This window comes from Dromaius novaehollandiae, chromosome 2, assembly GCF_036370855.1.
Source record: "Dromaius novaehollandiae isolate bDroNov1 chromosome 2, bDroNov1.hap1, whole genome shotgun sequence".
NCBI lineage: Eukaryota > Metazoa > Chordata > Aves > Casuariiformes > Dromaiidae > Dromaius > Dromaius novaehollandiae.
In genome coordinates this window covers 137,589,950-137,614,755 of record NC_088099.1, presented here as the reverse complement: position 1 = coordinate 137,614,755, position 24,806 = coordinate 137,589,950, and the positions used below count along the sequence as shown (strand labels likewise).

Sequence of the window (24,806 nt, the reverse complement as noted above, 5' to 3'; positions counted from 1 at the left end):
CTCCTTCAGCCTGAGTACCATGTCTGCCCTGTTATGGGTGGGTTATCACCTGTCATGACTGAAATGGACACAGATATTCCACTTCCTATACTACAGTGCACCTTTTTCTCTCTTTTTTGGCAATTTTTTTGAACTAATCACTAATGTAGGTCGCAATACAGTCCCCAAAACAGTTGTTTTAGCACAAGGCTAGAAATGAAGAGTGGAAAGGCAAACAGGAAGTGAGGAGAACTAAACACAAACTTCTTTAGCCATATTTCCTGTTGAAGAAAAAAGAGCAGCAGAAACAGGCCTCAGAGATATGTCTTCAACTGAGCAACTAAGGGTTTTCTACATTTGCAAATACCCTCTTAGATTTGCCTTTGAAATCCACAGTTTTAAAAACTGACAGGAACGTTCTCAGTTTTTGAGATCAAATTGAGATCCTTGCTTCTCTGATATGCTGTTGCATCACAGGAGGTGTGCGCCTACCGTTTTGGAGGGCTGAGATTTCTTAATTTATGGCATAATAGTTACTGCAAAACTAGCATCCATCACTTCAGGGAAGCCAGATCTATGCGTAACTTCTCCTTTCTTTATGAGCAATGGACTTAGTCATTGCTGAATAAGAGATATAAGTGAAAATATCTATTGTTTTCTTTTTCTGTTTGCCTGGCCATTCATTGTAGCTACTGCTTTCTCTGCCCAGGTGCAGAGACTGGGGAGAAGAGTTCTACTGGAATTGTTTACATGTTTAGACTAAATTTTGTCCTTAACCAGAATATGAACCTACAACTGCTCTGTAGATTTAGAAGAAATCCTAATCTCCATTTTATTACTTTTCTACTCGGAAAAAAGAAATTACTCCTTTTCTTATTTGTGGCGCTTATTTCATTAATATTAAACTAGTTCTGTTCAGGAAAAAAAGATGTGTAAAGACCTGTAATGTCTTAGGTAGAATGTTGTCATTGGTAAAATGAGCCTCAAAGAGAAAGAGAGAAAAAGAAGGAATAGCTAGATTTGGGAGTGGGAAGAGCTCATGTTACAAAAAAGACCAGGAGACATCTAATATCGCACATTCAGTATGGTATGACAAGGCAGTCAGTATCATGCAGCTAGACAGCAAAACTATTCTTATGTAGGCCACATTCTGTGTTCTCAGTTCTCCAGAACATGAACTGGGTTTATTTGTGTGTTTTGGGTTTTTTTTCATTTATATGAGTTCACAATAAAGCAACATGTGAATATGCGTAATGATGCATACTGTGGAACAGGAAACATTTTTATTAATAAAAAACCCCCCAATTTTATAAAACTTTTCCATAAAGAATTCTGTGATTCTGTGAATTGCCACCTTCACCCCCCCCCCCAAAATCACCCCTATCTGAAACCCAAAATATCAAAATTTAGAAATTCTGAAATGGAGGAATCTGACAAGAATTATGTTACACTCTCTTTGCTGTCCGTTGGCTAGGCTGCCTGGTAGAGTTAAGTTTGAGAGATTGAACAAAAGCATTCATGGCAGAGACAGGCGGCATTTGCATTAAGTGAATTTGTGGCTGTATTACATTATGGGAAAGATAAACTGAAGATCCCAGTTTGTGGAAGAGAGCAGAGAGATGATTAAAACATTATGGAAGCAAAATGGTAGAATAATCTAAACTCTGTTTAGAAGGAAGCATAAATTAAAAGCTTAATCCTCCCAGCTTTTAATAAGGTTGCTTTCATTGGAAAATGTCCAGTGAGTTGTGAATGCCATCTTAATTAAGACCATTCATGAAGAAAGTTACTGCCAAAGAGAGAAAAGGAGCTAACATTCAGATACCTGTTTTACTATTTCAGTTTCACTTTTTTGCTGTATTAATGTTGTCAGCTACTTCCATAAAGTATTCTGAGATGCTCAAAAGATTTTTCTTCTTGTGAGTTTTCCTGAGATGCCCCAGATGATAGCAGAGAAACTCTTGACATTTATTATTTTAAGAAGAATCACACAAATGCAAATTCAAATAACAAGCAGATCTTGAAGGACATTAGCATTATAGCTAATGAATATCGTACAAGTGAGCAATGACTACACACGTTTTCAGCTTTCAGCATTGAACAGTGTCAATCTATTCTACATATTTTTATATGATGCACTTCTTGGAGGAAGAGAATTTTTAAAGTTGTATGCCTAAAGAGAGAATCAGTATATCTCTATTATCATCCCTATAGCTGAGGCTTCACTGAAAGCAATAGAATATTTAGCAAAGTGTCTGCACCTTAATTAAGGTAGCTACTCTTGCTGCTGCGGTATAGAGATTAGCACATTAATTTACCTAACCTTAACTATAAATAGTATTTTCTTCTCAAAATGTAATGAGCAGAAGTCAGGAAAATATAATATGCAATATGAATAAGAAGAGCATAGTGCCAGGGGTGTGCACAGCAATTAGAAATCCCTAAGGATTGCAAATGGTCTTACCAGAAAAGTAAGCTGCCTTTAGGGTAGCTGGATAGGTTGCAGACCTAGCAATTGTAGTTCTCTGACTTTTGTTTAGTTCTCTGATCCAAAACCCATTTCCTTAATAAGTGCATAGAACAAATCACAACTTCTGCATCTTATGTTTAAAAGTTTTCTTAAACTCTAAAGTCAAACTCACAGAAATTTTGCTCTTGCTTCTGGTTATAATGGAGTGACTTAAAAGGCAGTTTGTATCTTGACCAAGTCATCAGCAAGTAATATGAAAAAAATTGCCTCACAGTCTTACTGATTTATGTAGCTTCACTGGCCATGTTGTTTTTATCTGATCAGCACAACTCCAAGACATATTTTTCTGTTAGATTCAAATAGAGAAGTCTTTAGCTCCAAAAATTTTAACTCTATCCCTTTAGCTACAAAAGGAATCTTACATTTTTGCAATTACTTATGTTGATATCTTCTTGGAGTTCTTTCCAACACTGCCGCTCTTTTTATCAGTCTGACATCAGCTTCTTAGCAGTGATTTATATTGCTTATCTCTGTTGCAGTAATATTTCCCGTAGAGCATTAAGGAGTCCACCAATACGCTGTTGTCAGTGATAAAGAAATATTTTACATTTTTATATATGAATAGTTGTATAGCCAAAATTAATAGATGGTGATATTTCAGTATGTAGAATGTGAATGCAACCTATACTATTCCGTTGGAAAGAAACTAAAGTAAGCAAAAGAAGGGCCATCTTGGCTAAACGATAAAGTCTTCATTAACCCAAAACACAAGACAGAAGTACCTAGTGAGCAGAACTGTGTTCTTATGGAGGGTGGCCTCAGGAAGTATAGCATGAGTATGTTGAACCAGAAAGGCAGTACCACTAAATAAGATTCACTCAATAGGGGACAGTAACAGTAAAGGTGAAAAGAAATAGTTTTGACACACAGCAGTGATAATAGAGAGGCCACAGAAAGGATTTGTTCCGTGGATGTTGGTAATTATTGATAGATGATGAAAAGAAGGTCGAAGTGTTAAATGTTTTTTTGTAATACAATTTACTAAAAAGATCTGTTGCAAACAGGTGACTGCTATCATTTATAACTGTGACATGGTCTTGAATAAAGTTAGATCAGGTAAGAGACCAAACAGGAGACTGGTTATAGTTTAATGAGAATAGTTTTAAGTATATGAATTCTTTATAATTTAGTTCAGTATGAAGGCAAGAATATTTCAGAAGTCAGAAAACTTGTGCCAGCTGTGTCCTAGTTGCATTAGTCATAAGCTACAAAAGATTGCACATCTGTTCTAAATCCATTTACTGAGTGCAGAAATTTTCTAGATCAAATAAAGTAATAGTAAAATAGACATAAATTCTCTGTGGCTTAGAACACAGTGAATATAGTTTCAGGAGTAAAATCCATCATTATATAGCTATGACTTCATTTACTAGCTTTTCCAGTCATGAACAGCCCAAAAGAAAATCTTTGCTAATTGTAATATACGCTAATACCCACCTAATTACTGCTAAGGATGGCTAAACTCATGGTGAAAGAATAATTCTATATTTGATATGTGAATTATTGCACTCATTCAGCACTGGGATTATGTTTCCTTCCCAGGTGCTAAGAATATGCTCTTAAAATAGCCCAATTCAGCTAAAGATATTTCTTTATGAATAGACATGATATTATTCAGATATTTAATTGCTTTGTTTGGTTCTGAATTGTCCAAATAACACTCCATTCTGATATTTATTTTTATTATTATTTTAACTGTTATTACAATAACATCAAGTTACACAGCCAAATCACATATGGTGACAAATTGTAGTTAAGGTGGCAATATATGGCAATATAACCACATACAATTTTACCAATTGTACATCATCCATTTTCCTTGCAGCTTGAAATTCACATTTGATGTGTTGTAAATTATAGCTTTTGTACTCTTCTACTCATGTCGTTGTCTTCACAAACCAGTATACCTTTGCTGAGGAATTCATTAGCTGATCTTTAACTATTGTATTGTAGCTATTGCCTGAGCACGGGTGTTCCATGTCTTTTTCTTTCAGCAAAATTAATGTCTGAGTTTGACAACTACAACTTTGCTAGTCCAATGAGAGAAAGTGTTGTTAAAAAAAAATTGGAGGTTAAATTCCTGTGAGTAAGAGAGTTATTTAACAATTTGTTTGGTTTGCTCCAGTAATTTGTTTTGAATGTCATAATGATGATTCTTCCTTTGATATTATATTTTATTGTTGAAGCTTAGAGAATATGAAACATGTTGATATCTTGAAAAGACGAATTGCATATTATTTGCATTTATTAACTTATCAAACTGTGTTTTCCTTTGGACTACAAGAACTATTGATATAACAAAAATCTATAATTTTGTCTAAACAATCTTTCCCTGCTGAAATGCAATTGGACAGTTAGTTGCTGTTCTGAAATATATTGAGACAGATGGACTTTCAGTGAAAGGTCTTTAAAAATGTTTCTTGAACATGATGTACCATATGACAATTCTCACTCATGCAGAAATACATCACTTTTAAGCGGCTTTGAAATGTTTTACTTCTTTTTCGATTCTCTGTTGAAAAATGATCTTAGAGGATGATATTTAGCCTAATATAATGCAGTGAAATTCAATAAGAGTTCATAGTTTTGTCATAGGAAAGCCTGAAATGTGCATTAAAACAAAAATCATCTTTAAATTTACTTGCAGCATCTTCAATGCCAGTCTTACTCTTTCTGAGCACCGAGAAGTTGGTAATTCATAAGAAGTTGAGGAGAATTCTGTTGGTTTTTAATTATTCAAAATCATTCCTGATTAAGGCTTGCAAGGTCAGATCCAAGGAGAGAAAAATATACCAAAAATTATTAGCATGTCAGTTTAACATTATTGTTGTCAGAATTGAAATAGTCAGCTCATATAGTTCAGTCTTCACAGACTTCTTAAGAAAATGTTTAAGTTTGAAAATTATGTGTTTTCCCAAAATTCTGTACCCTATGCTTTTTGGTACTCTGACATATTCTGTCCCTTGGCATGCCTTACAGCCATGATCGCACGGATTTCCACAGGTCATTACAGTTGTATGTGGCCATTTTGCTCAGTATTTGGACATTCCTTTTTTGAAATACCACAGAATACTTTAGAAAACCCATATTTTTGAGTACTTTTACTTAAAAAATATTCTTATTTTATAATGGCATAAAATTGAATTCTTATTCTTGAGGTGAAATTGCAGATAAGCAGAAGGAATTGCATTCTTAGAAGGGAACTAGAGTCAAGACTTTTCAGGCTTGTGGCGCAGTAGTTTTGTAAGAGGCAGAAGGTTAGGGAGAGCCCAGTCTTTGTTCCTTAGGGCAGTGCCAAAGCCTTACTGCAAAAAAGAATTTCTCATTCAAAACAAGCTCAGAGTTTAGAGGAACACAGTGCTAGAATGCGCCTGTTTTTAATCTAAATGTAGAATATAGTGACTCCTATTGTGAGTAAAGGAGGAGGGACCAGAAGTATTTAAAAAAATACAAGGACATGACCTTTAGAAACAAAAAGTGACTTTTTAGTGTTCCCAATTAAGTGAAATTTGAAATGATTAATTACAAGGATGACTGGTGAATTTTCAGTGGAGTAGTGAAAAAAACAAGGCTTTTGTAGGTAACTGAGAGTGACATATGAAAAAATTTAATTAGTCTCAGATTTATCAGTTATGTTAATACTCGGTTCATTATCACTTGAGCCTAATGTTTCAGCAGCTATGTTATATTATGACAGCCAGATGATTTAAGCAACATAGGTAATTTTTTCGCTTACTTGCAAGCAGCATGTTATCTTGTGCTTTGATATATGCTATCAAAATTGTTTCATAAATATTGCTGTTCTTCAGAGCTCTAAAGGAATAAACATATGTAATTCTTATAGAGAAAAAGTGAAATGTGGCACAATACAACAAAGATTAGATGGTCCTATAAATTTTTTTTAAGCCACTTGAACTAAAGTAAACTGAAAGTGGCGTGGGGGGGGGAGGGCAGTGGCAGGGAGGGGGAAGAGAAGAGAAATGTTACCAGTAAAGACTAAAGAAAAGCTCTTTAACTTCATTGCCTCGGGTAAAGGCATTGGCAACCGGCAAATTTATTAAAGTTTGCCAGCAGAAATTCGTTTAGACCTATATACTATTATATAAGTATTAAATGTATTTCAAAAATCACTAGCTACATTTCCACAGGGCATTAGGTTCTGTCAAGAAACTTAATTGTCTTATGTGTTATATATAATTGTGTAAAATTCCCCCTTCTTCCACCCTTTTGCTACCCATTTTGTTTTATAAAACACTGAGGCCAAATTGCAAACTGCAAATGTTGTTATCTACCCAAGTGAGAAGTCCTGAAATAATACAAACCTTGGCAAGCTATGAACTCTTTATGGGCAAGGTCAGAAGCTTGCTGATAGATTGAGAGAGTAGGAGTAAAACAGATTTAGCTGTAGTATTCAGCAAACTGTCTCTGATCCTGTTTGAGCCAAGCTGGACTGAGAACCCCAGGCTGGCAAGAGGGACTTGGATGGCAAGCAGCACTTGGTGACTAAAGGTGCCTAAAGGAACAGGCACCTCAAAAGCTGTGAATAAGGAATTTGGGGGCTGGGGGCGATTGGTCAGATTCAACAAGTATACCACCTACAGAGCAAACTGATGGTGAGAATATAAAGTCTGTTATCAAGTTTGTTTTTTTTTCCCCAGTACCTTCTAATGGTGCAGATCAAAACCTTAAATGGAACTGAAACTTCAGATATCTCAATGCTTAAAATGGATGTTTGCATTTCCCTTCCCAGTGAAGGCTGAGGGGGAAGGATGCCTAGAATGGGGAATACCTAGTAGCAAAATCCCTTAAGAAATAGGCAAAGGAGTTACATGAGAAAGTTGTCAAACTGAGGGAAATCTGGAATCAAATGCTGTAGATGTCAGGATTCAAAGCAAGTCAGGGAAATCCGCAATATCACAGACAGTGAAGAAGAAAGACTTGGGTAAAGAGAGGATTCTGTGTGTGGTCTTCATAGGAAAATGGTCTCTTCTCAGGCAGAGATACATTACAATGCTGCTTGCAGTAACTGAAGATTCAAACCTGATGAAGAGTGGGGAAAAAAAAAAAGAAAAGCCTGCAGGCTGGAAAAGCTATGAAATTAATGATCACCATTCCCATGAGGAAGAGATGGATTGGTCATGAGTGACTCACTGCTGTGCGTGATGAAAAATTCTGTCTAGTGACTGGACCTAACATTGTGGGAGATCTTCTGTCTCCCAGAAGCTTAAATCTGAGGGATGTTGCCAAAGCCATCCAACCAAATAAGAATTAACTCAGGCTGCTCATTCATGCGGGCATGACCAACTCTTTCGATGTGACTCTAAGCAGATCAAAAGTGACTACAAGACTCTTGGGGAAGGCTGAAGGGATGAGAAGCTGCTGTAACGTTCTAGTCAATCCTCCTGGTCATGCAGGAAAAATGTGCCCTGGCAACGAATGCACATATGCAGAAGCAATGTCACAAAAGAGGGCTTTGGCTTCTTTGACAGTAGGATGAACTTGCAAGAAAAGACAGGGTGAAATGGAACTGTTTAGCCTGAAGAAAAGAATAATGTTTCAACTTTATAGATGTTACACAGAGAGCAGGCAGTTTCTTCATTGTTTCTGTGATGGATTAGATGAGAAGTAATGGGCTTAAACTGCAACCAGAAAGAGTTTTTTAATGTATTAGGAAAACTTCCAGTGCTAAGTAGAGCAGTATTTGCTAGTAAATGACTAATAAAGCTATGAGAGTGCCATTGTGAGAGGCGGATTACAAACGGATTGGGCAGACGTCTTTGATCTATTGAGTCCCTCTTCAGTCTTATGTTTCTCCTCTTTTGTATAATTGTAGTGATAACATATTCACTCCAGCGTTTGCAACTGCTTGCGAAAATATGAGAATAAAGCAAACTATGGCAAACACTTGACCAAAATTTATTCTCAGCTTTTTAGGGATCGTATGAAACCTTCTGGAAGTAAATATTATGTATTATGTATTCTATATTATATTATGTAGTGTAAATGTTATACTGTAATGGAATTGCAAATGAAAGGTAGAATTGAAATAGGTGTTATCTTTGTTATTTAATTTCCTTGAGAAAGCATGAAATCTGACATGTTTTAAAGCAAGAGGGCTGTATATGATCAATTTTAAGCTATTTTAATGATCTGTTTTCTGCTAGAGTGATGTGGGGTTGCTTATTCTAATAATAAATGTGATAAATGTGGTGGACAGAGGCACTAAAACCTGCAGCCATGTTAATCAACCATCTAAACCTATCCCTGTTAAATGTCAATCTCAGTTCAAGTGCTGTGTCACTGCAAATCTACATATGTACAGTACATATTCATTTCTAGATTTGATTTTTTCCCTTCATGACTTTTACTCTCTGATCAGCTGCTATAAATTACTAAAATTATAATATACATACTTTCTAAAAGACAAAAACATCCAACCCTGTTTCTATCTATATGCATATTTTCTATTGTTTTTTGTCATCCAGGTTTCAGAACAAGCAAAAATACTATAATGTATTAAATAAGTATCAGTTTTGTGTGCTACATTTAGCTTTTCAATTTATGTATTTACTTTGAAAAAAGTGTTCCACCTACAAAGACTATTCTGACTTGATCAATGACATTTCATGATCATATCTAGCACACTTAGTAAATAAGATTAGTTTCCTCTTCAATAGTTTGTATATTCAAGCAGTTTTGATGCTCTCTGCGTACTTTGTACAACTGACTAATTCAAGGGCAGTCAGTACAAGAATTCAACAAGGCAGTTTGTACAATTACAGAGCTGCTTTCCAGAGCGGACCTCAAGACTAGCTGAGGTCTTTCTCTATGTGTATGTAGGATTCAAAGGAAAATGTTTAGTTCCAAGTTTGATTAGGATTGGGAAGATCTATAAGAACTTCAAATGCCAATATTGAACCAGTTCAAAGATCCATGTAGGCTATTTTGTCATGTCTGGTAATAGCAAAATACAGTTATACTTCCCTTGGTCTTTCGAGCCATCTGAACTTTGGTACTCCCATCAGTCAGCTGTTAAGGGATTTCCTGAACAATGCCTATGGTGTCCTAATCATCCTAGCCTCTTTAAATTTATCTGACCTCTTTTTGTCACAATTTATGTTTTTGACTCCTAGGAGAGATTTTGTAACATTTATTACATAAGTTGAAACATCTATTGTCTTGTTTCTCACTTTTATTCTTATCTAGAAACCATAGTGAGAATGTTTCAGCCTGCAGGGATCTATTCAGAACAGATTCTGAAGCAGAGGTCATATTTATACTTATGCATTATTCAGTGTTGGATCTAACAGTTCGTCATCTCAGCAGAACTAACATGGGTATCTTACCAGATGCTACTAACTCTTCTAGATAACAAGCCTCTCTTCTGCATATATGTTCATATATTCTGTTTCTTCCTTCATGGAACTTTATACTGAGTTCATTCAGGCTGAGTTCATTTGCAATTCAACGCATCTGATCTTGGGAAAAATCTCACTTAGGCATGAAAATACTAGAGGTCAGGCCAGTATTTCTAACCTCCCAATCTACCAAACCTTTGAATTGTTTAGCAGGTAAAATCTGATAAGCAATTATCAAAACTGATTTTTGTACACTTAATTCTGAACTAGGTCAGAAGGACAAAGTGATCTTACACAGGGTATTTCAGGTGATTTTTTTCATCATTCTCTAGGGAAAGGAATTTCTTTGAAGCCTTGATGATTTGGTGGATGACTGTAAATTGCTCTGAAGTACTTATATATTTCAGTATTCTAATTTAAATTATGGCTTCTAGTAAGAAAGAAAGCAAAATAAATAGTGTTGTAAAATTCAGAAATAATTTTGCATATATTTTCCTTTCCTATATTCTGAACAGCAGTCTGAATAAACCACACTGTGTTTGAGGAAATGTCCCATTACTCTCATCAGCTTTTCAAAGGTAGCAGTCCCTTTATTGAAAGAAATTCTCTTTTTTTTTTACAAGTATTATTTGGAAGGAAGCGTCTGATATATATCTCTGAAATCTAATGTTTATTATTCTAGTAACTGAATATATTTATTAATCTTTTTTTTATTCATTTTTGTAGATAAAAAAAATCAACAGGAATTTTCCCGTAAACCAGCAGGTAAGAAAAATAAACTTTTGGGAGGTTTCATTTACAATTCTTATTTCATCTGTATTTGACTTGCCTGTGTATTCTTCTAGCTGAAGAATTCTTGGTAGGTTTTCTTTTATAGAGTTCCTTGCTGCTCTTAAAGAGGCAATTCTTTTTCTATACGTAAATGGGAACTGGGTGTTTGGTCAAAGTGAGATCATGCCTAATCTTTTCAAATTAAACTAAGTTACAGATGCGAATTGCCTTATGATTGCATCTTACTCTCTTTAATATAAAAGGGAGAATGGGACTGTTATGCTTTAAAGATTTAACCACTGTTCATCAGTGTTCTTCTAATACTCTAAAAATGTAAAATGTAATTCTATTGTCTAAATTAAAGCACAAAAATGAGTATGTGCCCAAGGTTATGCAGCAGGTCAGTAGCAGAATTTGGAACAAGCTACATCATTGGACTTGTCTCCAAGTTCATCCATTCTTACTAGATTTGTCAAGACGCACAGCTCTATCCTTTCGTCCCATTGATCCAGTCACCTCATTCACAGCTGTAGAGTAACTTTGCTAGTGATGTATTTTGCAGGAAACCATCTCTGTGCAAGGAGTCCTACTCCCTTTATGAAGCATTGCAGTGCCTTCCAGTAATATGCCTAGTGAAGTGAAAAAGTTAGTTAAACAGCTATGTTTACATAGCTGAAATTATCTCTTTGCTTTTATTACTGTAAAAAAAAATAATAATATAAATAACAGTTACAATGTACCACTAGACTAACATTATTATTCAGTGGTATCTGCTGTTTTTGAACTCCCAGCACCTATGGTTAGAAAGGCATTTGGTTCCTTTTCATTATAGTTTCAGTAGAAAGCAAAAATAACTTTCTTGGCTTGAGTAACTTGTTGGTCATGCTATCTGTTAGGGCAGGCTGCAATTAATGCATTCTTCTCCCATCAGCATCAATCACTATATTTCAAAGGAATTACTGTGAAGCATTTCAAGGAAGTCAGCCAAAGAATCAATCTTTTCAGAGAGAAGCAGATTAGAAAATAAGTTCTCACTGTCCATTAAACACTGGAAAAGGAAAAAGGCTTTGATCTGTGGATATGCTGAAATTTTAGCCAATATTAATTTCAAAAACAGATGCCCTTTTGGGTTTACCTTGAATAATCTTGAATAGTCCTTGTTACCTAGTTACCTTGGATAGTTTTAGTGTTTGTTTTTTGGGTTTTTTTAGCAGAAGCTATGAAATGTCATCAAATTTAAATTGAATAAGGTATCTCTGAAGAGAGTCAGAAAAGAATGCACAGATGTGAGGTTAATTTCTGTCTTCTGGTATTCAGCAGGCATTAACATGATGTGTAGGGAAGGAGCAAGCATTTTTATTTGTTACATTAACTGATAATTATTTATCTGGATATTAAATTATAGTCTTGAATACTTTTCTCACCTTGACATTTATTTTAATAAAATACATTTTTGTCAAGAGGCTGAATCATTTTAACTTGTTTCTGCAAGCACATTTTGAACTTGAACTCTGAAACTGATCTGATTAAGATATTCTAGATTTTTTTAAAAAAATTTGTTACCTATGACAATTAGTCCAAACTATAAACATATTATCTGTTTATGATGAAAATGCCTCTATGACTTATTGTATATCATATGAAAAGGTCATAACCATCTTGTTCAGTATAAAAGCAAAAATACAACAAACTGACAGAGCTCATACATGCACACACATAGGTTCATAAACAGCTATACTGCAGAAGAAGTTGGTAGTTGTACACAAGTATATAACAGGAGTTTCCAAGTGCCTATAAATTGAACATTTTTAAAGTTTATTGAAAAACAGTTTATTGAGAAACAATATATTGAAAAAACATTGACTAGGAATTTTTAGGATACTATATTTAATCACTGTGGGTGGGAATGTCTTATGTGATCATGTAGCTTTCAATTCTCCCTCAGTGACAACATTTCTACAGAATATTGTCCATTTGCTTCCTATATATCTAGAAGATAGGTACATGTTAAATACAAATAGGTTTAGCTTTTTGCTCAAATATACTCCTTTGCTAAATGCTTAGTTAATAAGGAGACTAATACCTTTCTCATATTTAGATATTGCTAATATCTTAAATGCATTTAAAGGTCTTGATTTTTATGCCTATGTCTATCCAAGCAGAATTTTCTGTAGGATTTTCCATCAACAGTGGCATCCTTGGAAGTATAATCTTTCAACTTCTGTCTTGTTACGCTTATAGAAAAAAAAAATATATATATTTAATTTCACTTAAAGAATGCCCAAGGTTTATTTTATGAGCACTGAAAGAAAAATTGAAGGCTATTTTCAATTAGAATTGCTCATACATATTTTTGAACATATTTTTATATATGTAATATATATGCCATATATACATATATATATGTATGTGTGTATATATATATATGGATATATGTGGATTTTAATTAGCTGTTAAAGGCAAAAGGGGGAAGGGAGCTGTCAAACTAGAGTCGAGAATCCAATCTTATTAGAGTTCCTATGAGAGTATATTCCTGATTTAGAGGAGAAAGTATCAGCAGAGACAGACCAATAGCATTACAGTGAGGAAGCAAAGGAACCTACATAGGTGTGAAAGTTTCTGTAGTACTCACATTGTTAGCCAGACATCTCAGTGGTTGTATCAAAGTTGAAAAGAGAAAAAGTGATTGGAAGAGTTGTTGATTACACATAGCACAGCAACTTTAGTTTAAGGTGATATTGTGAAATTACTTTTGTCTGAGATTTTATTAGAAAGATAGAATACATTTATTGGGAATTGACAGTTCAAATATGAGAGTAGTGAAAAGAAAGTGATAATTATATAGAAACCATGAGACTATTGGCAGTTCTGAGAATGGTGTTAATATGTGTAATAGTGGTGGGAAAGCGATGCAAAAAAATGATGGAAGAGGGCCACACAGACATGGTGTTTTTAAGGAAGGCCACGGGAAAGAGGGAAATAAAATTTGTATGAGCTGACAAGGGTGAAAGGGACACTTAAAGGTAGCAAAAAAATGTGAAAATTGGCAACATTTTGAATTAAGCAGTGTTTTCTCTGTGTGTGGGCTACATGTAGTACCATCTAATAGAATAATGGCAATTCCTGAAAAATTTTAATAATTTGATACTGAAAACAAAATGCATAGTCAATGCTAAACATAATGCTTACCATATCATAGACCAAATGTTGATAATCTCAGAGGAAAAAGGATAAGACCTCTTAGCAAAGATGCTAGAATAGAATATTTCAAGGTTGCAGCTTCTGTATGTGATCTGCCCAGATGGGACAGGAGATAGGCATGTTTCCTTTTCTTAGAGCTCCTCAAGGCTGTTCACCTGAGCACAGCAAATGTCAGTTCCTGAGGGAGCGATCATTAGGCAGATGAGTTCGAAAAGGCAACTCTGACTTACCTGCTAACCCTTTACGAACTCCGGGAGGATATACTCTTCCTCTATAAAGCATATTGTTTTACTGAGGACAAGCATGGAAGATGCCTTTTCAACTCCTGATCTTTACTCATTGGCCACCAGGAGTTTGCAAATGGGCTGATCTCAACCTAAAGTCTACTTGATAGCTTCTAGGGGAGTCTGCATTAAAAAGGCCACTCATAAAATCTGGTTCTTCTTGGGATGAGAAACTAAATATACTTCTGCCAGCTACTTGGAGATTTTGCTATACGTTATAACTCTCATTTGCTATTTGTGATTTACTTGGATTTGGCATTTATTGACTGCGAGGCCATGAGGAAGAACTGCTTAAATCTGCTTTAGATATGCAATGGAATTCTAGGTTTAGATTTAAATCTTAGTCTTACCTCGAGTTCCCCGGCTTCTGTCCCAACATTTAGAAGTATGCTTGCTAAAATGCAGTTGGGAAAGTCTTAACTTTCTGATTACAATTTTAACTTATTTATTTTACTCAATCTGCCAGCAGTACAAAGCAAATTCAGTTACCTGGCAAAAACAGGCAACTGCCTTTCCATTTTGTTGGATTATGGTCATATTAACATAGATTTTCACAAATAGTAAAAGTATCCTCATGCTTCTGTACTACACAGACAAAAATCTAATCAAAATAAGCAAAGAATCTGTACAGATCAATTATAGCCTGTGATATAACAAGTACATGATACTGGAAAATAACTAAGATTAATATAAACGAGACAACTAATCATTATTTCTCAGTTTCATTGTGTCAGCGAAGGTATCACTATATTTTCTTCCAAGGTCTGAGCATCCTGCTAAGAGAATATCTTTGTGTTTTAAGTTGATTGCTTCTGCAGCTGGTGAAAACTCCACCAGGCATCCAAACATACTGCTTAAACCTATGATTCCTTTATAAAATCCTGTTTCTAAAAGTTAGAGTAATCTATTCTGGCTGTATTTTAAACAGAGGGAAAAAAAAGTAGTATAACACACAATGAGGCATATGAACATGGCAGATGCATGCATCTTTATACAACCCTTAGTTTTGTCTTCTCAGAGTTATCAGATGCTGTGGGCCTCACTTTCAAGAGAAGAACGTTTACTCCCCTAAACCCAATCTGAAAAGTCTTTCTTTTCCAAGGAAAGACAAGTATCCTAATACTAGGTGTCACTATTGGTACTGTGTACAGCAATCTTTTTTCCACAGTGAAAAACACGTGCATTACCAAAAGAAGGCTTTCTGCCCATCTCTCATAGGTTCAAAGTTTTGCAAAATAATTTTCTGTATTTTTTTCTAATGTAGCCCTCCTAATGCAGTGACTCAAATTCACACTGTTGTCGCTGATTTTCTCATGCTGAAAGATTGTTCCTGCTCATTGTCACATATCCCTCTTGGACCTGTAACTTTAATTCTCTTATGCTACTTCAACAGGGACTGTAAGCCATCTCACATTTCTCAGTCCAGCACCTTCATCCCATGTCCATTCAATCTCAACAAATTTGCTTCCAAATTCTCCCTTGCCAGGTGAAGTGTCCTACCATCTCTGTAAGAAGCAGTGTTACTTTTTCTGAGAGACCCTAGTTGCCTGCTCACTTACCCTAATAGAAAGCTTTTCACCTGAAATGGAGATTGGAGTATCTTGGCAGAGCAAAGTATTTTAAACTTTCTTTTCCTATACTGTATCTCTCATCTCTCTTTAGAATTCGGTATTTAGAATTAGAATACCAATATTTTGCAGGCATATTTACATTTCATTTGAAGTTCATAAGTACACATGGAAACGTCCACTTTCTTTTGCTTTTTATATCATTTAATAAAAATAACTGATGCAACTATATCACATCAACTATGCAATATCACCTCATAGTTTGGCTTAATAGGCTGCTGTGGAGCTTGATTAAAGTTATGCAGTTAGAAGAGTCTCATTTAAAATCACTTTTAAAAAATCAGCTCAATAAATCTTTATTTAATAAAGCCTAACTTACAAATGCTAGATAATGACGAATACACACAAGTGCCACGGTAGCTGTCTTGGCTGTCGCTCAAGGCAATGTCCTTTGCTACATGTGTGTTGCATCTTAATTCCAGTTTTAAAGGTGAACACAATTGCTCAGATGGACTTATAGGACAACATCTGTTGGAGTGGTAAACATCCGTATGAAACACTTTACATATAAAATTTTTCATTGTTGAATTATAACCTCCAAGGTGACATAGCTATTGTATTAATAGTTTTAAAGCGAAATGATTAAACAGAATATTCTGCTGAAAGATAACATGACCTCAAAGGAAAACATGCCATTCTAGCAATACCTTCAGGAAAGTGTTTGTGTTCTCTCTCCTTAGAGTTTTTTGTTTTGTTTTGATTTTGCATGACTGTTGAATTAATTATTTTTCAGTTTGCCATTACTGTAGTTCTTCGGAGCTGCTGTTCCACAGTTCTTGACTGACAGTTATTGAACTTTCAGGTCCTATGATACATCTCTATCACCATCTGTTGTCACAGTAAGGATTTGATCATGTTTATTTTGCAAATCTCTAGAATGAAACTTGTATTGTTAAAAGTTTATAGAAGCACAGGAGGAGCTGAGTTCTTGCTGTTAAATTAAGCAGAAATGCACGATAAGGTGTAAGTTATGCTGTGATAATTCCCTACATTGTACTGTCAGGCATCTATGGCACTTGGCGTGGATTATTACTCCATAATTGAAATCACTGAAAGGCTTACGCTGCTTATTAAAGACTTTATTGAGCTTTCTGTAAAATAAAAGGCATATAGATACACATAAATATTTTATTGACAGGAAATATTTTTCATTGAGAAGTTATTTTAATAATTTTAGATGCTTCTGAGACTCTTAGAAAAAAAAAAAAAAAAGTGCTTCCTGTGGCCAATAAGAGATTTTTCTTTCCTTGTAGTTCAGAGTAGCTTTTGAAGTTCAAGAGAGAATCAAGCTCTAAAAGGCCAATGTACTCTATAGATTGTTACAGAGTTTTCAGGTGGAGAAAACCTGCACATTGACATTTGAAAGGAAGGTCAGACTGCTGAAGATAGTGGGTTACCTGATGAGCTAGAGAACATTCATGTTGTGAGTCACTTGATGAAGTTACTGGATAGCAATGCCTACATCCTGCAGCTGCATGCCCTATAGCTCATGAGAGGTTGGAAGTAATTTGGAGACCTGCTGGAAATTTAGATGATAGAAAGGACGAGTTAGATCAAGCTCTTACTTAAATCTCAAACTATAAGTCTCAAGCTGTGTACCAAATCATTTCTACATGTCCAACAAGTTCAATTTTCCCTCTGTCGCGGCCCGAAAGGAGTCGTTCAGGACGACCTCCCTCCCCTTGGGGCCAAACGACCAAGTTCGTGATGCCCTTGGACTGAATTAAGGTGAAACGACACCAGCCAACCAGTTTTAAGATTTATTAACACAAAGATAAGGCATGTGGTCAAATAGGATAATTCAATGGCGAATACTGCAACTAGCTAGACAAAACAGATCTTACCAACATTCAACAAAAGAGAGGGGGAAAGAGAGAGAGAGAGAGAGAGAGAGAGAGAGAAAGATATCACCACCCGTGGATCCAGCGGCGTCCTGTTGGTCCTCTTCCTTTGGGAGTCTCGGCAGTGGGGGGGCTCCCGTCTGGTGGTAGGTGGGTCCTCTTCACCCTGGGTGTAAGTTTTGGTGGTGCGCGTGCAGTAATTACAACTCGAGTTGGGTCCAACCCTAGGTTAGCTCGGAATGACACGCGTGCAGTGGTTACAGCTCGAGTTGGGTACCTCCAACGAGGGACCCTGAACAAAGAGATCCCTGGGCAATTATAGCTTTTTCAAATTAAGTTTCCCACCCCCCCACGTGGTAGTTCAGACCAATAGTAATTTTTGAGTCTGGGGTCTCCTGCTCCTTATTGGATCTCATCGTTGTTCCTAGGCAGGCTGTTTCTTTTCTCCCTTATCTTTTCTGTTGCAGTTTCTGCTGACAGGTGTGTCTTCCTTCCTATAGGTGTGTCTTCCTTCCTATAGGTGTGTCTTCCTTCCTCGGGTCCCACCATCATCTCTCAAGGTCTTGACAAAGAGGTGGTAACTCCAGCAATTAGCACTGTTTCAGCAGTGCACAGGAATGCAAATTGCTGGTAACTCCCTTATCGTTCCCGCCTGCACCAGCTCTGGGGCCCTTTCTCACCAAACTAGGGAGTGCGGCCTAAGGCTTCAGCAAATTTAGCCACTCATGCCAAGCAAGTTTTATAGAAGTTGTGCTAAAAACGGATCCCAAAGTCTCTGCTCGACTGTGGTCTCGTTCAGTGCAGGCTCGGTGTGTTCTGGGTGGTCGCAGGGAGACCATCTCGGGGGTCGCAGCAGCCCAGTCCTGTTTCCGCCAGGGACAGATGGCTTGTTCGGGGTTATGGCCTGCCTGCACTCCATGCACCAAGAAATGTTTAAGGCAAAAAATTCATTCATCTGTCCGCCACACCCTCAAGTATGGATTTCATCCTCCGTTGCTCTTAATTTTTTTTGGCATTTAATTTCTCATACTTTGTCTAATTCTAACTTTTTAGCTAATTTTTCTCTGCAATATTAATGTCACTATTTGAAAATTATTGTCAGTAGGAGTAAGTTTGTCTGACCAAATTTAATGACCACATCCATGTTAGATTTGGATTCAGACTTTTGTCAATACAAGGAAGAAAGTTTGCTATTCTCAACTAAAGGCCTAAATAGGGCAGGTGAATGAGGAGAGTCTAAGTATCTTGCTCTGTTTTAGACATTCAAAATTTGGTCAAATAAATAGACATGTTTCACAACTAGAGATTATTAAGTAGAATCCTAAATTATAAAGATAAACACATTATGTTATTTATTGATTGCTTCTGGAAGATGAGTTATTAGATTTTGTATGTATTTTAGTGAGATTTCAAGAGCAGATTAAAGAAAGGACTTAGGAATTGGCAAGGAAGGGACGGCGTGTCTAGGCATTAGCCAATTGGCTCCTAACAAATTGAGAAGCATTGGAATAGGATCCAAAACAGCCAGTGGTGAGCTACCTCAGGCAGCTTACAGGATCAAGTTTGACAGCCTTTCTGTCTTTGGGGCTTGAGCTTTGTCTGCATTCACGTGAGATAGAAGGCTTTGAGTCCTCCTGCAAAGACTCCATCTAAGAACTGAACAGGAGACCCTGCTCTAAAAAAATAACTAACTGCACTTGACAAAAGAATTAATTAATGTTCATACCTATTTTTGGGTGACAATGCTTTACAGCATTAATACAACAAGTGTAGAGCTTGATTTACTGCTTTCCAGATTAAGGTATTCCTATTCACATCTTTTACCTTTCATTAGTACTCCTCATACACTCCAGTCAGGTAGAGAATCAGGCACCTTCTCATCCCATACGTCTTGCATATCTTTCCGCATCGTGTCGTAGCTTCAAGAGGAGCTTTATTATACCTCAGCTTTTAGGTTGATGATTAGTTTAGGAGATGAAAGATACAGGTTTGACACACTGACTTCAGGAGTGCTGTAATTGCTAGGTGGCTATAAAAAGGGCATGCCCTTTAGCTGCTACTTTCAGAAAGAATATGATTTTAACCACATTTTGTAACAAGCCTGATCCTGCCCACATGCATTAGGCATTCTACTGAATCACATCCCCCATAGCAGACTTAGGCAGAGGAATCATTGCTTTCTCATTTGTCATAAAGCTTTAATGTGATGAATACTTGCAGTTCTGCCCAGAAGCATAATTCTATATCTAGGATAAAGTCAGACAGTGAGAAACGAAGTGGGTTTAAATAGCAGCTGGATAGATAGTTTTTGTTGCATCATTTTATCTCTGTGTTTATTTATATACATGAGATGTATTTAAATCCTCCTTTAAGCCTCTAAACATTTATTCTCATCAGATACTTTGCCACTGAAGAATTTGGATATGCAATGTAAATAGGACAGTGAAAGTGATACCTGAAGTTCATAAAATTAGCAGAAGAGTTATTGTTTTAGCATTTCATTTATGCTTTTTGAGCCTGGCAACATCAATAGCATTTTTTAAATCATGAAATTGTCATTTCTCGTTCTAACAGAATAGATATTTGCATCTTTGTCATGTATTTTATTATTGTTTTTTTAGCTTCTATCCAAACAGTCCACCAAAGCAGAAGTAAAATTTTCAGCAGCCAAAGCAATTTTCAGCATCATGGAACTCGTTTAGAAACAGATGCCTCAAATGACGGGTATGGGCCGTACCTCTCTGCTCTCTATAAGTGCTAGAAAGTGGTAACGAACAGAAAAAGAGAAAGTAAGAAAGGGAAAGAAATCAAATCACAGTGAAAACAAAAGAATCAGGTCATTTTTTCTTTACAATTACACTTAGAAATATTTAGGCATGAGGAAAACACTGTTTTCTCTAAACCTCACCTTAAATCAGGAATTATTAATATCTATAGCTTACCAAACATGGATTTCTTCTGCCTTCCCCTTTGGAAGTTTCATTGGAAGCTGAGACTAGAAATAAAAACACTGTAACGACTTACTGTGATGTCTCTTTTATTGCATCAAGTGAGAGTTTAAAATTTCCCAGGAATAACATTAATTTTAGCAGATTAGAATGAAAGTGTTTGGTAAGCCAACACACACATTATTCCTCGGGGATTTATATCATCTAAATAAATTAATTGGAATCAATGAAGCATATACTTTAACTCTAGATCTTCTCTTGAAGGAGCACATGGGACACAAAAAGCTTGAAAAAAGTATTTTTAATTACAGGTTATGTAGAGAGAGGAGGGAGATATGAATGCAGGAGCATTTCATTGTTTTTCATTCAATTATTTTTTTATCTACTCAGAAGGTCTGATTGTGCATCCTATCACATCCATCATGTCATATCCTGTGAAAGTAAAAACAGTTAATCTCTTAAACTTCTAAGAATAGAAATAAACTTCTGGGAGCAGTGGAACTCTGTTGGCCATAGATGGTCATTGATGTTTCCCTTTCAGTTCAATAGTATTGCATGGTACCAGTGATACAGCTGCCACCTGAATTTCAGGAAGCAGTTGATGTGTAAAACAGTACAAAGCGATTTGAGGCAATGGACAAGACAGCAGAGTCAGCTCAAAGGTTTTAGGTTGCATTCTTGGTTATATAGCCTCTCTAATGACTACGTATATGAATGCCTTATCTGCCCCATCTGTAGTGTGGAGATAATGATGTTTAGAAAGTGCATTTATAGCACTTTTAAAAAGTGCTACTATTTTAATGCCAGGAACGGGAATTTTGTGTATATTAGGGACATTTTATTACGGTATAAAATTCAATGTGTAGCCAGGGAATCAGCTTAACCTTTGGTCTTCTTTTTATGCTTAAGATACTTATTTTGGGTTTCAGTTTTTCCTAATAGCTTTTTCTGAAGATTTTTGTAAAATATTTGGCATTATTCTACGTTATCATCATATTATAATATTGATACTCTTTCATGGAGGATTGCATAAAATCTATTCAGCCTCATACTCATGACTTTCAAAGATACAAAACAGGAAAAAAAAAAGGTATTGTTTATCTTACAAAACTAGGACAAAACAAACCAAAACAAGCTATAAAGCCTAAATCAAAGCACACTTAAATTCTGACTTACTGATCATCTCATGAAGTACTGTACACTCAATAATTTTATCCAGCTACATTCTCTGTCATATATATGTGTCTATATAAGATATACATTAATACAAAAGGAAAAAAAAGACTGTATATTCTCTTTATACTATAATGTATTTATGCCTTGATGTATGATCTTGTTCATTTGCATAAAGGCAAGATTTCTGAAATATTCCAGTTTCATTAACCATAACTTCGCTGCTTTGCATGCCTGAATCTAAATACAGTTTATATGGCATGCACCTCTTCCTCCTTACCTGCTATGGAAACACCGAAACATATCTTATAATGTGGTTTTATGGGTTACCTACAAAGGAAGAAGGAAAAAAAAACTAAGCATAAATCAGTGAATATATCTGAAGGAGAACTGACAATAAGTTTTTGGAATATATAAGCATTAGGAATACACAAACATTCCCTAAAAATTAATAATATGGGGATACCTTTCATGTATTTTTAAACAATTATATTTCCTAGTAAGGACATTGTTTAGTAAACAAAAAGTAATTTGTTACATATTTATCGCATAAGAGATATTTTGATTTCAATCTTAGTATTTTGGGAAACAAACTTAGTCCATTCTACTTTATGACACAACAAAAACAAATGTTACAGGGACAGATAAATATGCTACTCTCAAGAGCTGACAGCTGAATCATTTATTTATTTATTTATTTATAAACATTTTCCTTGTTGGACTACCTCACAGTGATGCTTTGTTTTGAACCAAAAAAGTGCGTCTTTACTTACTAAGAATCATTCTAGATAGTTGCACAGGTTTGGAGAGGAGGAAGGACCTGAAACAGCGGAAAAACAATGTTGTAGGTGGCACCTTTCAGTCCCACAGGTCCAGTCCTCACGGTGTGGACCGATGCCTGTGTGCTTTGCTCTTAAAACTAGGTCTCTTGCGAAGGACTTTTGTATGTGCTGATAATCCAGAGGCTCTCTTTCCATCTGCCCCTGAAGTCCGTCAGGATCAGGACACAGCAGTATGAAGTTTCTAGCTGCTTTCTTTCTAATATGCAGGCAGAAGTCATGCTGCGTCCCAATATTTGTTTAACAGCCTCCTGTTTATGGTGCTTCATCACTCCAACGCATCACTCCGACCTGTTGCTCCCACAAGGCTGCTCTAATGTTAGTAGGTGAAATAATACGGCAGAGTCTCCAGCCCCTCCTGCTGAAGCTAGTCTGCCATTCAGAAAGGCACTCAAGAGCGTGGGAGAGGAGGCTATGCAGAAGGGATCCTAATTCAACAGCTCTAAAGTAAAGGTGCCCTCCCTGAGAGGAGAGACTCGTGGCTAAGCGTTACTGATGAGTTTATATTAATCAATTGTTAGATGAAGTCCCCATATGCCACAACAGAGTACTTGCTGCTCTTTGCAGGGCCCTAAACCGTCACATGAGGAGCTCCCCTGCAGCCACGCGGCAGCTCTGACAGCTGTCTTTTCACCTTGTCCTCCCTGTCGGAAGAGAAGGAGCCTGTATGTCCCTCTTTAGCACTCTCTGTAGCCATGATGTCTAACGCTGAATTTAGGACTTCATTCAGGACTCAAACAGCTATCTATCTAAATTTTGGGACAGTTACATCCTTTATGGGATGTATCCCTCCATGTCGTGTTTATGATGGTGAGACACTTTGCATTAAAAAAAGTTTGGCAGGGTGGAGGTAAGAGAGCTCTGATGTTGTTGCAAAATAGTTGTTACCCAGGACTCCTTGGAAACTGAGCTTTTCCAGTAAAAAGACGAAATCCATGGAAGTACTGAGAGATGCCAAAGACTAGTTGGCTACTGATGAGCTTAGCCCCATTGTTGAAAAATAATTAAATGCAACATGAATTCAACAAATGTGAACTCTGCTGCTAGCTCCCTGCCAGAGGGCATAGACTGATGGCCAATGAAAGATCCTTCAGGATAGCCTAGGTTCACTTTAATCACTAGGTAAGTTAAAACAAGCTTTATTCTAACAAAGCAAAAAATTAGAATCATGATAAAAATTGAGTTACGGAGAGAAGCATAAAAACAGGGATATTATCTGGAATATACTGAGTATCATGTTATTGATCTAATCATCCTGTGAGGTTTTTCTCAGTTCCTGAAGTGGGGATGTTGACAGTAGTTTTCCTCTGCCTTGCTGTCTGTCAGAGGGGGACTGCATTCTGGATATCTTTCTCAGCCCGGTTATACTTGGATACCACTGTTTGCAAATTAATCTTTAAAGCAGTTCCAGAGTAGCCCCACTTCTCCTTCTTTCTCCATAATTAGTTTAGTAAGATTTTGATCTGCTTTAAGTGCATGTAAGAATGCAAGTTATACATGATTAACTTTAGTCTTTTCCATGCCAGCTTTTCTACTCTGTTTGGGAAGTCAATTAAATTACAAGTACTTCCTACTTGGCTTTCCCATATGGCATGATTTGCATTATGAAACTTTTCTGGTGTTCAGCTTACAAATGAGAGGAATGAGACTACTGCCCTTATTTCGTTGGCTTCTGCAGAGACTGCATGTAACAGATTATGGATGCATGTGAGCACCTGATATTTATCACATACATTCTGTTCTTAACTGACTTCTCACCTTGTCTTCCCCTTAATCTTCAATCTCCATAGACTATCAGAGATTCTCACAAGTCATAGTCATTTTTTCCCAATTAACAACTGAGAAAGAGTAGTAGGAGCTACCTTTTATGTCTGAGGATCTGCTTATGAGCAACAGAAGAGTCCTACTGTCTCCAGACTTGGGTACCCTACCTGAAAGCAAGCCATGGTTAAAATTTCTTTTCTGAGCATATTTTTAGGATGAAAATATATAGTGAGAAGTTTGATATGCTTCTGCATAATGCTGAGGGTGGTTTGCAAAGAATAGTATGTTATGCTTATTTTAAAATATATTCCGAGACAGATATGACTGCCTTAAGCAGGCAACAATCACAAACTCAGAGAATCAGAGACTAATTTAGATTTGAATGAGATAATGTAGGTCATACTGTCTTTCTGAAGACCTTGCAGGGTATATATTGCAGGTTTCATTTTCAGAATTAATTTCTTTTATAAAAATTGATTCATTTATTTTT

At 36.2% G+C, this 24,806-nt stretch overlaps 1 protein-coding gene across 4 annotated transcripts in view; it reads left to right on the top strand.

Moving 5' to 3' along the window:
* Positions 1-24,806, top strand: part of SNTG1 (syntrophin gamma 1) — a 341,044-nt gene that overhangs the window by 254,116 nt on the left and 62,122 nt on the right. For all 4 annotated transcript variants that reach the window (XM_026097832.2, XM_026097823.2, XM_064507560.1 and 1 more), the window contains one exon: positions 10,594-10,632. In XM_026097832.2, coding sequence (XP_025953617.1) covers positions 10,594-10,632 — 39 coding nt within the window. The remainder of the gene's footprint in view (positions 1-10,593; positions 10,633-24,806) is intronic.